The 13,489-nt window shown below is 33.7% G+C and overlaps 1 protein-coding gene across 4 annotated transcripts in view; it reads left to right on the top strand.

Annotated features, from left to right (window-relative positions):
* Nckap1 (NCK associated protein 1) overlaps positions 1–13,489 on the top strand; it is a 90,811-nt gene that overhangs the window by 50,807 nt on the left and 26,515 nt on the right. For all 4 annotated transcript variants that reach the window (XM_090342501.1, XM_090342502.1, XM_090342503.1 and 1 more), the window contains 7 exons: positions 1,192–1,324; positions 3,309–3,428; positions 7,381–7,520; positions 9,257–9,388; positions 11,415–11,633; positions 11,810–11,940; positions 12,191–12,288. In XM_090342501.1, coding sequence (XP_090198627.1) covers positions 1,192–1,324; positions 3,309–3,428; positions 7,381–7,520; positions 9,257–9,388; positions 11,415–11,633; positions 11,810–11,940; positions 12,191–12,288 — 973 coding nt within the window. The remainder of the gene's footprint in view (positions 1–1,191; positions 1,325–3,308; positions 3,429–7,380; positions 7,521–9,256; positions 9,389–11,414; positions 11,634–11,809; positions 11,941–12,190; positions 12,289–13,489) is intronic.

Here is a 13,489-nt window from a genome sequence, read left to right on the forward strand (position 1 = left end):
TACTTTTCTCCCTTTCCTAAATGTAACCTTTGAAGCTTATATTTTGGTTTCTTTACTGTTTAACATTGTAACTACTTAATAAATATTTGAGATTAAGTGAACTTGGTGGTAATGAAACTAATATTTAGTAGAATTGAACCACAGTTTAACCTCAAATTTTCTTAAGTTTGGTGTTCCTTAGGTATATAGTGTCAGCTCTTTTCCTGCTTCTTGGCCTTGAGGGAACTGAATTGAATAACCTAGTCGTCTCTTTATTCCTAAAATGCTGAGATCAGCAGTTTCTCATATTGCATAGAAGTCATTAGAAAAGCTTTTCCTGCCTTTTACTTTCATTTTGGTATTTGTTAGAATGATGCTAATTGGTATTACTGCAAAAGAAATCTAAATCACCAAGCAGAAAAGGCTTGCCTTTTAAAAGAAACATAACCATCTACTTTTTTTAAACATGGCTTAAATAAACAACATTTAAACTTGCAAGATTTTTAAAGATTATCTGTCTGACTCAAAGTGTATACTAGAAAGAAAATGAATTATTTTCTATTTATACATATTTAGCTATGGCAAGTTTGTATTTCAGGAGAGTACAATGAGAATTATTTTCACCCCTTTGAGTTAAAAAGCAATTTGAATAATGTTTAAAATTTATAGTTTTTAATATTTCATTCTTATACATCTATCCAAAATAAAGATATATTTGCTGTTTGTTTCCCGTACTATTTTGAGATTATTGTGCCCATTATGTTCTTTTACATTTAGAGTTTACATATCTAGAATTTAGATATAATTTAAAATTAATGAAATGTTATTTTTTTATGTTGGCATTGTTTTTCTTAATGCTTAAAATGATGCTTCTGATAATTGATAGTGATTTAGCTTTTATTAAATTTGGTGATAGAGGATTTTAGTATCATGTATTCATAGTCAATGCTTATGACATGTTCTACATACATTTTTCCTTTAAAGTCCTTACTAATGCTTATGTAGATATTTGTATATTCTGAAATAGTTATTAGCATGTAAAAGATATTTTGGGAAATAAATAATTATTCTTAAAGGAATAAATGAAATAACTTTCACTTCAAGCTAAGGAAATAATAGTATACTGTAAGGAAAACTTTAGCTATAAACCATTTAACTATTTACTACTGATAAAAATTGCTATTATAGTTTTTATTTTTTTTTCTGATGTAGTTTTTATAGTCGTGCTTTTGAGAAGATGTTTCAGCAGTGTTTGGAGTTACCATCTCAGTCAAGATACTCAATTGCATTTCCACTACTTTGCACTCATTTTATGAGTTGCACACATGAACTGTGTCCAGAAGAGGTAATTTCAGTGTAGTATTGTGATTTATATAGTATGCAAAGTAAACTGGATTAAATTGGTAGCCAGACAAGTATTTACAAAGTCCTAATTTTTCTTTCCACTCAAATAGTTTTTGTGGAGTCAGACAAATGCTTAAGTGGATAAGTATGATAATGATATGTATGAATTTTTATACATGCTTATGTGTATATATATGTGGTAGATCAACATGCATATATCAGCCACTTGTGTTTGTTGATATATATAAAATAAATGGTGAAGCAGGTATTAATATTTGTGGATTTACTTCTTTACATATATATTCATTTACTTGTATATGTGTTGATTAAGTTTACATACCTACTTTTCATCTTTAAGTGTGACTGAAAGGACTTGAAAATTGAATTTACAAATTACTGGGCAAAATCAAAGAGAATTTAAAAGTGAGGTACTGATATCTCACACTTGTAATCCTAGTTCTCTGGAGATTGAAAAAAGAGGATTTCTATTTAAAGGCAGTCTGATCAGAAAAGTCCATGAGACTTGTGAGTTCAAGTCCAAGTATTAGCACCCAAATTCATATATTAAATGAGTAAGAATTCTAGCTACTTAGGAAGTTGAGATCGGAAGATTGTTGTTTGAAGCCAGCCTAGGCAGAAAGAATCCCTATGAGACTCTTATCTCCAATTAATCACACAAAAACAGGAAGTAGCACTGTGACTCAAGTGGGTGCAAAGAGGCTCAGGGACAGCACCCAGACCCCGAGTTCAAGCCCCATGACCAACAACAAGAAGAAAGTATAGACTTTTATTGTTCTCAAAACAAAAATAAATAGTTGAAGTGATGGATAGGTTAATTACTTTGCAATGTTCTCTAATGTACACAGATCTTAATTTTAGTGAAGGGAGGAGCAGGTATAGCTTAGTGGAAGAATGAATGCTTGTCTGGCATACATTAAGACCTTGGGTTCAATCCTCAGTACTAAAAAAATAAAAAATGTAACATTAAATTTTTTCCCATAAGTCTACACAGTTGTCATTTGTGAATTTTTGTTTTTTTTTTTCCTTTGCCAGGCCTGGCCTTGAGCTCAGGGCCTGAGCACTGTCCTTGGTCTTTCTCCAGGCTAGAGTTCTACCACTTGAGCCACAGCACCACTTCCAGCTTTTTTTCTATGTATGTGGTACCAAAGAATCGAACCCAGGTCTTCGTGCATGCTAGGCAGGCACTCTACCACTAGGCTAAACCTCTCGCCCCCCTCCTCCCATGTGTAGTAGAAACCCCTGATTTAAGTTTTTGCACATCATTTGCTTATTTTTTTAAATGGGTTACTATAATGAAGACTGGAATTTGGAGATTAAATCCCAAAGGTTGCTGTTTTTATTGTGGGTTTGGGGGACTGTTTGTTTTGGGGGACATGTTCTGACTATGTGGTTTGGGCTGACCTCAAATATATACTCCTCCTGTCTCAGCCCTCTAGGTGCTAGAATTACAGGTCTCTGCTACTACAGTGTCTAAATGAATAGTTTTTAAAAGAGGATTCCTCCTACCTATACATTTTTTTATATAATCACCAGGTACATAATATTTTATGTTAACTGTGTACAGATAGAAAATAGTAGGGTGGTTGTCACAAGTGAAAAAAGAAATATATAACTTCCTATACCTAATTTTTCATGCTTATTTAAATTTGTTCTAACTCATCCTGCTTTCTTGTAATTCTTTTTTGTTTGTTTGTTTGTCAGTTTTGGGGCTTGAACTTGGGCCTGGGTGTTACCCCTGAGCTCTTCAGCTCAAGGCTACCACCCTACCCTTTGAGCCACAGTCCCACTTACTGTTTTCTTAGTGGTTAATTGAAGATAACAGTATCACAGTCTTAAGTGCCTGGGCTGGCTTTGAACCTTGATCCCCAGATCTCATCCTCCTGAGTAGTTAGAATTCCAGGCGTGAGCCATTGTACCCAGCTTCCTTTCTTATAATTCTTACTACCATAATTCCGCTTCAACAGAGACATCACATTGGAGATCGCAGTCTTTCCTTATGTAATATGTTCCTGGATGAAATGGCCAAGCAAGCTCGAAATCTCATCACTGACATTTGCACAGAACAGTGTACTCTTAGTGACCAGGTAATAATCTAAATGTTACATTGCAGATAGAAAATTTGACTCTGACGGCAAGGATAGGCACTGTTACTTACTGATATACTTTCCTTCTTTAATTCTCACATTCTCACTAGAGCCCCTTTACTTTGTGCTTTGAAATTCCATAGGATTTTTTTTTTTTAAACAAATGGGAAGCTTTTAGCAAGACTGTACAGATTTGTGTTTTTTCTCAGGAGACACATTATATCCAGTTAGGTTTAGAGTTCATTTTGTTAGCACCTGATTCTGCTATTTCATTGGTGTTAGCAAATATACATGTTCTTTTGCATATATTGGTTGTGATACACTTTGAAAAAGATTTCTTTCTTATTTCTTACAGTAATTCTCTTCAGCGGTGTAGCTTGTAAAGGAAAGGCAAAAGAAATGTTTGATTTTTTTTCTTTGTCTTTATTGTCTCTGGTAAATTATTTTTTTTAATTAATTAATTAATTTATTTGTTTGTTTGTTTATTTTTTGCCAGTCTTGGGCTTGAGCTCAGGGCCTGAGCACTGTCCTTGGACTTTCTCAAGGCTAGAGCTCTGCCACTTGAGCCTCAGCACCACTTCTGGCTTTTTTCTATGTATGTGGTACTGAGGAATTGAACCCGGGTCTTCATGCATGCTAGGCAAGCACTCAACCACTAGGCCAAGCTCCCAGCCAAATTATTTTATAGTATTATGAACTCTTGGAATTAAGCACACTTGGTGATTTCTAAATATTGTATATGATATATATGTTAAATATTTAATATATAATTTATTTAATCTATGATGTACTATAGTTATTATGCACACACAATCAAATTGCCCCATGTTTGTGCAGTGGGGGGGGTCGTTATAGTTACTTGAGGGCTTTCTTACTATCATTTATGATACAATTCTCAGTGGTAGAGGTATAGTGCATATCTTGCACGTGCAAGCCCTAGTTTTAATCCTTAACACCACCAAAATAAGAATGAAAATATGTAATAGCCCCATCCTCATTTTGCACATATTTTTGCATAGATCTTTTCTTATTCACATTCTTAACATACCTGTTTCTGTTGGCTGATCTTATTGGGAAATCTGTGACCCTGATCTGTACATTAGGGATGCTTGTTGATCTCATCTAGGTCTCATTAGGATTCATTCATTCCTCTCACTCATAGAGTTCATACTTCTGATTCAGATTCAGGACCGCAAAGTTGTATGTTGTGTTTAACATGTGTATTGTCTTTTCCACATTGAAAATTTGGGTTTCAAGAACACTGAGATGGAAGTATTGTCAGTTCTTTAATAACAGTTGTAATTATTCCAATACCAGTATTGGCACCATCAATATATATCTATTGACATTTGGCGGGGGGTGTCATGGGGCTTGAACTCAGGCCCTGGGCACTGTCCTCAAGGCTATTGCCCTACCCCTTGAGCAACAGCCCCACTTTCCTTATTGACAATTTTTTTTAATTGCTTATGTTCTTAGTATTTAGTACTCTTGTTTTTCTTTTTTAAGTATTATTATTATTATTATTATTATTTTGCCAGTCCTGGGCTTGAGCTCAGGGCCTGAGCACTATCCTTGGACTTTCTCAAGGCTAGAGCTCTACCACTTGAGCCTCAGCACCACTTCTGGCTTTTTTCTATATATGTGGTACTGAGGAATTGAACCCAGGTCTTTGTGCTTGCTAGACAAGCACTCTACCACTAGGCCAAACTCCCAGCCCCTACTTCCTTGTTTTATACCTTTTTTCTTCATCCATTTTGACTGTCTTTAGTACTTTGCTTTTTTCAATGTTTACTTCTTCTAGAGTAGATTTAGAATTAGCTTTAGAAAATAGAAAGAGAATGATACAGAGTAAATGTAAAATACACTGTATCTGCATTTAAAGATGGCATAACCAAATTCTCTGAAAGCTGATGAATAGAAGGGGGAAAGAGATAGGGAAGGAGAGTAATTATGAAAGTGCAAAATACTACAACCAAACACTTTGAAAAATGATTATGTACAAAAAAATTAATGATAGGATTGTAAAATAGTCCTGTTTGTGGGTGGGTAGATTGTGAGGGTGGATGAGTAGAGCAAAATGGAGATAAAACTATGATTGAAATACTTTATATACATGTATGCATATAGAACAGTAAAAAGTATTGAACTTTTTTTTTTTTTTTTGCCAGTTCTGGGTTTGGACTCAGGACCTGAGCACTGTCCTTGGTCTTTTTCTCAAGGTTAGAGCTCTACCACTTGAGCCTCAACACCACCATTTCTGGCTTTTTTCTATGTATGTCGTACCGAGGAATTGAACCCAGGTCTTCATGCATGCTAGGCAAGCACTCTACCTGGCCCATAAAGTATTGAATCTTTTAAGAGAAGGGAGCAGAGATTAGAGAGTGATGGAGGGAATGAGTCTAATCAAGGTACATTGTAGGCATATATAGAAATGTTACATTGAAACTCTATAGCTGTACTTTTTTAAAAATTATTTTAAATATTTTTATGAGAAATTAGATAATTTAAGATGGCATTATCCAATATTTCAGTTGTTAAGTTTTTGTCCTATTTATAAACAGTTAAAATTTCTGTTATTTTTTTCTGGGTAGTAGCATATATAGTATAAGGTAACATTTGGAATTTCTAAAATACTTCCAACATTCCATAAATAATTGCCATAGATATTTCTGTATTTTTTATTGAACTGAAGGAGATAAGATTCGGCTTAAAGCTACTATTTCCTTCTTCAACATAGGCTCTTTTAAGATTCCTTGCTTTTTTTTAAAAAATTATTAACATTGATTTTTACATCATATTTTAAATGATGTATTTAGCAAACAAGTATTCAAGAAGGGAATCTCTGTATACAAGCACTGGCACTTAGATTTTAGAACGTAATTAAAATTAGGCTGAGGGTTTGTATGTCATAGATACATATTAATCTATGTAATAAAACATTATGTCTATAGAGTCATAAATTTTGATGACTATGTAGTTGTGTTTATATTTCCAATACCATGTACATTGCATTAGGTATGCAAATATTGAGTCCTCGCTCTTGTACTGTTTGAATCTAATAGCCACATATTAAGAATACCATGCGCCTTTTGTTCCTTAGGTCTTAACTTGTCTCACTCAACATGATTCACTCTAGATTCATCCACTTCCCTGCAAATGCCATTATTTTATCTTGTCTGAATAACTGTACTTTTTTTTTTTTTTTTTTTTTTTGCCAGTCCTGGGCTTAAGCTCAGGGCCTGAGCACTGTCCTTGGACTTTCTCAAGGCTAAAGCTCTACCATTTGAGCTTCAGCACCACTTCAACTTTTTTCTATGTATGTGGTACCGAGGAATCGAACCTGGGCCTTTGTGCATGCTAGGCAAACACTCTATCACTGGGCAAACTCCCAGCCCCAACTGTACATTTTTTAAGGCAAGAAAATAACTTCAGTTGTGGTTCTGTTTTTTGTTTTTAATCAATTGATACTTTCTTTGGGGTTGTTACACTTTAAAATCTAACCTCTCTGGCTTTTCATGGAAGGTTTTCATGACCTCAAAACTTATACTTTGCCCTTCATTTTATGCTTTACTCCTAGTAGTTTTCTAGAAGTGCAGTATGTCATATCTTGAAATAGTTTTATTTAATAGGCGATTTATTCCTTGTAATTATTATTTCTTACCTTTGCTTATCTGGCATGCTTTTAACTGTCCTTTAAGTAATATCTAGAATAAACTTTGAAATAATTTCTATGAGGTATTTGTTCACACCACAGCTACCAAAGTTTCTGTTTGCTGCCATATTTTGTGGGCTAAAACAAACTGGCCAGTTAAACTGCTTCTTACATATATGTCAGTCCTTATTACTCACATTTTATTTGCTATATGGTGTGGACTCAATTCAGATTTCCTTTAATGGTTATTGTGTATTCAAAGCAGTTGCTGTTACGTAAAATATTCTTTTTAATATTTAGTTGCTGCCTAAGCATTGTGCCAAAACCATCAGTCAAGCAGTGAATAAGAAGTCAAAAAAGCAGACTGGTAAGAAAGGAGAACCTGAAAGGGAAAAACCAGGTGTTGAGAGCATGAGGAAAAACAGGCTGGTAGTGACCAAGTAAGTAATCTGTTTTTATTATAACTTTTGATGTGATAAGACATTTCTGCCCTGTGTGGCATTGATACTGAGGCAATGGTAGACATTATGAATATTTTATTTTCCAACCAATTGTTTTTTTAAAAATCTTTGTAAACTTGATTACCAAGTGCTTTTGTCTAGCTGTTAGGTTTTTAGGTCTCTCTCTTTTTTTTTTTTGGCCAGTCCTGGGCCTTGAATTCAGGGCCTGAGTTCTGTCCTTGGGTTTCTCAAGGCTAGAGCTCTACCACTTGAGCTACAGCATCACTTCCGGCTTTTTTCTATGAATGTGGTACCAAGGAATTGAACCCAGGTCTTTGTGCTTGCTAAGCAAGCACTCTATCAGTAGGCCAAACTTCCGGCCCTAGAATTTTAGTTTTAAGAGATAATGTATAGTAGATTAAATCTGTCTCGCTATTTTAGATATTGGCAGGCAAAAATTTTGTCTGAAATTTTCATCTGGTACACTATAGGCAATGTAAAAATTTTACTTAAAAATCAAGTCACCAAGATGACTTGATTTTGTCATGTTATGATATTACAGCATATCTGATACCATTATTTTAAAAGCAAAAATACCAGATCAGGTAGCATTCAGGACTCTATATAATTTGATTATTTGGAAGGGAAGCTTGGGGAAAAACTATCAATATATTTCATTTAAATTTCCTACTTCCTCAGTTGAGCAAGACATTGCCATTTTATAAGATCATTGTTCCATCTCCTGAAATAAATTATAATAGCACTTGGAAATGGTTGTCTTTACTCAGTATAGTTATTATTAATTGAATGTAGAAATGGATAAAGTTCTCTTTTAAAAATTATTTCCATAAACGGGGGAAAACAAGATGAGGGGTAGGGGAGGGGGGAAGGGAAATGGGGACCATGACATGTGAAAGGGTATCAATGTGTGGGAATTAAGGCACCATTTATCTGGCAAATATCATGTAACCCTTCTATTAATTACAATAAAAATATATTTAAAAATTATAAAAAAATTATTTCCATAAGTTATACCTATGATTTCAACTTTTATTTTTTTGAACTGGAACATTTATTGCATTAACACCACAATGACAACTGAAATGAAATGTCAAAATATCTAAACAAAAATAAGGAGATGTATGACATTAATGTAACCACATTTTAAAAGAAAAAGACAAAACTCAAGTTAAAAAAAAAAACAATAGAAAATGGATGTAATTCAATACATGATTTTTGTGAAACCAAAAAACAAAAGTGAAAAAAACCCACATATTTCATTTGTGATTCATAACAAAATTATTACAGTCACAAATAACCTCCTAAGACTAAGTAATAAAGATATTTATTACAAGGGAAATAAAAATAGAAAATAAAGTAACACAAAGGAATAACAGGCAATATGAAGATAGCTTAGCACTGACAAGATAAAGTACTATCTATGCACTATGCTATCACAAGGAATTAAGAATATACTGTGACCAAGTCAGAAATGAGAACTGATTCAAAAACTTTAAGAACTTAGTCTAAGAATAAGAAAAGTTACTTAAATTTAGATTTTTGCAAGTACTTTGCAAATAACATTGTAAATTGAAAATACACTTAAAAAGTAAAAATATAGGCTGGGAATTTGGCCTAGTGGTGGAGTGCTTGCATGATTTCTACTTTAAAAGTTATTGTTTTGCTTATGATGACATATTAGGCATTTTATTTCCTGTTTTTTAATTGTTTTTCAGCCTTGATAAATTGCACACTGCACTTTCTGAGTTATGTTTCTCTATAAATTATGTACCAAACATGGTGGTATGGGAACATACCTTTACACCACGAGAATATTTGACTTCTCATCTGGAAATTCGTTTTACTAAGTAAGAAAATATAAAATGTTTTGGTTTTTCTTTTTCCTGTTGGTTCAGTCATGAGTTTGTTGTTTTAATTGTTAATACAGCGTTGTTGCTATACAGTGTTTTTCTTTATGAGAAAAAATATTGATGGAACTGGTATAGTCAAAGAATAATAATCTGGGAAGTAAGAAACCTAGCAAAGAATTAAACTATCCAAATTTGAATGGCATACTTGTTGTTTCTTATGCTAGATGAGAAGATTGGAACAAATCAATATGTTTCATTTGTACATTTGTACATTGCAAACTAATAATGTCATGAAATAGGTTTGGTAAGTTGCAAAAAAAGTGGGAGACGAAAGAAGGAAAAAGAAGCATGTAACTAATTTGAGGAAACTTCAGTTATGTGTATGCATGTCTTTGATGATGAATTGTTCATTATAAGTAGGTTACAGTCAGTGCTCGAAAACCTCAGGACTAGGTGCACTTTTACATCTGTTCTAAATTCAAATGTATGCTATCATTTTAGTTTGGATTTTCACTGTGAACCCAACTCTCGTTTGTTTTTGTTTTTGTTTTCTTCTTCTTCTTTGCCATTACATGGATTTGAACTCAAGGCCTCATATCCAATTTGGTTATTCACAACTGGTGCTCTAGGTGCATCATTTGAGCCAGCCATCCAGTCTAGCTTTTTGTAGGTTATTTTGGAGATGGGATCTTGTAGATATTTTTGCCTATGTTGGCTTGTCACAATCCTCCAGATCTCATGCACCTAAGTAGCTAGTATTAAAAGTGTAATGCACTGACAAGTGGACTACAACTCAATTCTAATTATTGAAATGATATTGAATCACACACACACACACACACACAAAACATCTTTTAAAATGGTGCTTTGTATTTTTTGTACATATTATTGAAAATATTTATTTTGATTTTTTTCTTGACAGTGCAGTTTATAAAACAAAATTTTGCCTGTTTCTTTGAAGTTTCTATGGTTGTTAATGCTCAGAATTTTTATATTTGTCATATACTTAACTGTGTTAAACTATTGTAAAGTAGTAAGGAGCTAGAATAAAGCTTACAACTTTAAGATGCATAGAAAGGGAACAAAATATAAAGTCTGTAAATGGTAATTAATCAGTTTTAGATCACCAGTTGGCTGGAGAGAAAAGGCTGGTGTTGAAGAGTGTCTTTTGCTCTCCTTAGTGAGACAGGCATCCCGACAGTAAAACTCGAAATGCTCTAATAGTCGGACATTATGCATTCTGATGTTTATTATTCTCAACTGGATGAGGGTAGAAGATTGGTGAGTAGAGGAAGGGTTCAGTTTACAGATCACTTGTTTTCCTTATGTAAACAGTTTGATTCCCTGCAAAAGAAATGTTCTTTTTACCAAACCCCTGTTTAGTGATCAAGACCAAGGCAAGGGAACAACTTGCTTTGCTTACCTAAGAAAGATGTTTACTCTAGAACAAATAGTTTGTGGGTACTAGTGGGTTGAATTTTGCAATTTTTAACTCAGGATAGATACAAGAGTAGTAATTTCCATTTTGAGTTAGTTCATTTGGACCTCTTTTTAGTGATAAGACTTGTCTATTCTTTTTAAAGATCCATCTCAACATGTCCAATATACCCGAGGGAGTCTTTTTTAAAAAGTGAAATAGGAGTGACCTGGTGTAGAAAAAGACTACTTGTATTTCCCTTTAGGCTGTCTTCTTAGGACATAAGGAAAATGTTTTAATGTGCTATGGGTGATTAAAACAATTAAATTGTTGCCTTGTTTTGACTGTGATGCAGTTGTTTGAGGGCAATATTTTAAGTAAATGGGTCAATTTCTAGACAGTCCTTTTGTTGCTGACATTGTCTTAAACTATTTTAAATTATTTGTGCTCCTATTTCACATGCCACCTTTTTAGGTTGCTGGTCTGATAATGATAGTGGTAATCTCATGGCTTTGTAAAAATTATCAGATATCCAGTCGAATGAATTGTTTGCATTAAATGAAAAAGTCATGTCATTCAGTATTCCCTGCCTCTTACCTCTTGCAGATCAATTGTTGGGATGACCATGTATAATCAAGCCACACAGGAAATTGCAAAACCATCAGAGCTCCTAACAAGTGTAAGAGCATATATGACTGTACTCCAGTCAATAGAAAACTATGTGCAGATTGATATTACAAGGGTGTTTAATAATGTCCTTCTTCAGCAAACACAACATTTAGACAGTCATGGAGAGCCAACAATTACAAGTCTATACACAAATTGGTAAGGAATGCATTAGAAATTTAAAATGAAGGAAAGATTTTTGTACTTCAATTATTAGGAAAATTAACTTTTTATGGTTACTCCTATGTTGTCAGTCAACTTTAAATGCAGATATATACCATAATAAATTTTTAATTTAGCTACCTTTCTCACTTATAAATTGACTTTTCCTTTAGGTATTTGGAAACTTTGTTAAGACAAGTCAGCAATGGTCATATAGCCTATTTCCCCGCAATGAAAGCATTTGTAAACTTACCTACAGAAAATGAGTTAACATTCAATGCAGAAGAATATTCTGATATATCAGGTGAGTAACATATCTTGAAAACTTGATTTGTCTTATTTGTATTATATTGGCTTTGGATTCTATTGTGACTTTGATTTTAGGCACAATTATATGTCTGAGAATTACTTCCGCATTTTGTGTTTTTTAATCACAGAAACTTTTCTCAAGGTTTTGTATTGATGTTTCTATAATGGGATATTTCAGTTTGTCAGTATTCATTTTCTTAGTGTATTTGCTCTGTCAGTTATAAAATTAATTACATTTCTTGCAGAAATGAGGTCATTATCAGAACTACTTGGTCCATATGGTATGAAGTTTCTAAGTGAAAGTCTTATGTGGCATATTTCATCACAAGTTGCTGAACTTAAGGTAAAATCTTTATTAATCTTAACCCTTACCACCACCACCCCCCATTTGCTTTCTCTTTTGGTACTGACGAATAAAGTCAGAGCACTATACTTCTTAAATTTTTACACAGGATCTTGTCTAGTTGCCCAGGATGGTCTTGAACTGTGATCCTCATTTATGAGATGACAGGTTAATGCTACCATGTCCAACTTCAATTTTACCTGTTTAAACATGAAATTTTTGTAAAACATTTCGGGAATATCAACAACAGCTTTGAACATTAGTTACTAGTTGAGTCAACCAATTGAAGTTGGTACCCCCAACTCTGTTTTGCTTTATTTTTCAGGTTGAGTCTTGCTGTTTTCACTCGAGGTCAGCCATAATCTTTCTGTCAGCAGACTCCCTTGAAACTGGGAGTATACTACTAGTGCATACTGATTGAAATGAGATCTGGCTAACTTTTTTTGCCCAGCATAGCCTCGAACCCCGAGGTTTTTTGGTTTTGTTTTGTTTTTAATCTCTGCTTCTGAATTGCTAGGATTGCAAAGGTGTGAGCCACTGTACCCAGCATAAATATCAGTATGTTTTTAAAGTCTTCATATATAATCCTCACTCCTGACCATTGTGCCTTCATCATTTAGATTTTCAAAACAGAATGATTAGTCCTAAGAATTCAATTATTTGGAATTGCCCAATGTTTTACAAGATTTTCTTTTTTTAGACAATTTTTTTCTAGTAATTTCCTGCGTGGTTATTTGGAATTTTCCATTTACTTTATTAGATAAACTCACTTGTCACACATTCTTTTGTGCGGGTATCTCAAAAAGGCCATTCTTAAGAGGTAGTGAAGATTAGTTAATGTAGTCCTTTGATGATTCTTCATTTTCCATTTTTCAAGACTAGTGAGTAGCCTGTGAGTATGGAAAGCTGAGAGCCACGGCAAGTGGTTTCTTTTCACCTCCATTTTTTTTTATTGTGATTAATAGAAGGGTTACATTATATTCACCAGACAGAAGGTGCATAACTTCATAAACATTGATACTCTTTCTCATGACATGGTCCCCATTTCCCTCCCACCCACCCCCTCACTTATCTTGATTTCCCCCCTTCCCTATCCAATTCCAAATAACCAATTAAGCACATATAAAATGTACCAGATAACAAGGTGAAATATTGTAACAATATGAGATAACCAAGGGATGGCAAAAGAGATGAGAGATAA

Source organism: Megascapheus bottae, chromosome 12 (assembly GCF_031878675.1).
Source record: "Megascapheus bottae isolate mThoBot1 chromosome 12, mThoBot2.hap1, whole genome shotgun sequence".
Lineage (NCBI taxonomy): Eukaryota > Metazoa > Chordata > Mammalia > Rodentia > Geomyidae > Megascapheus > Megascapheus bottae.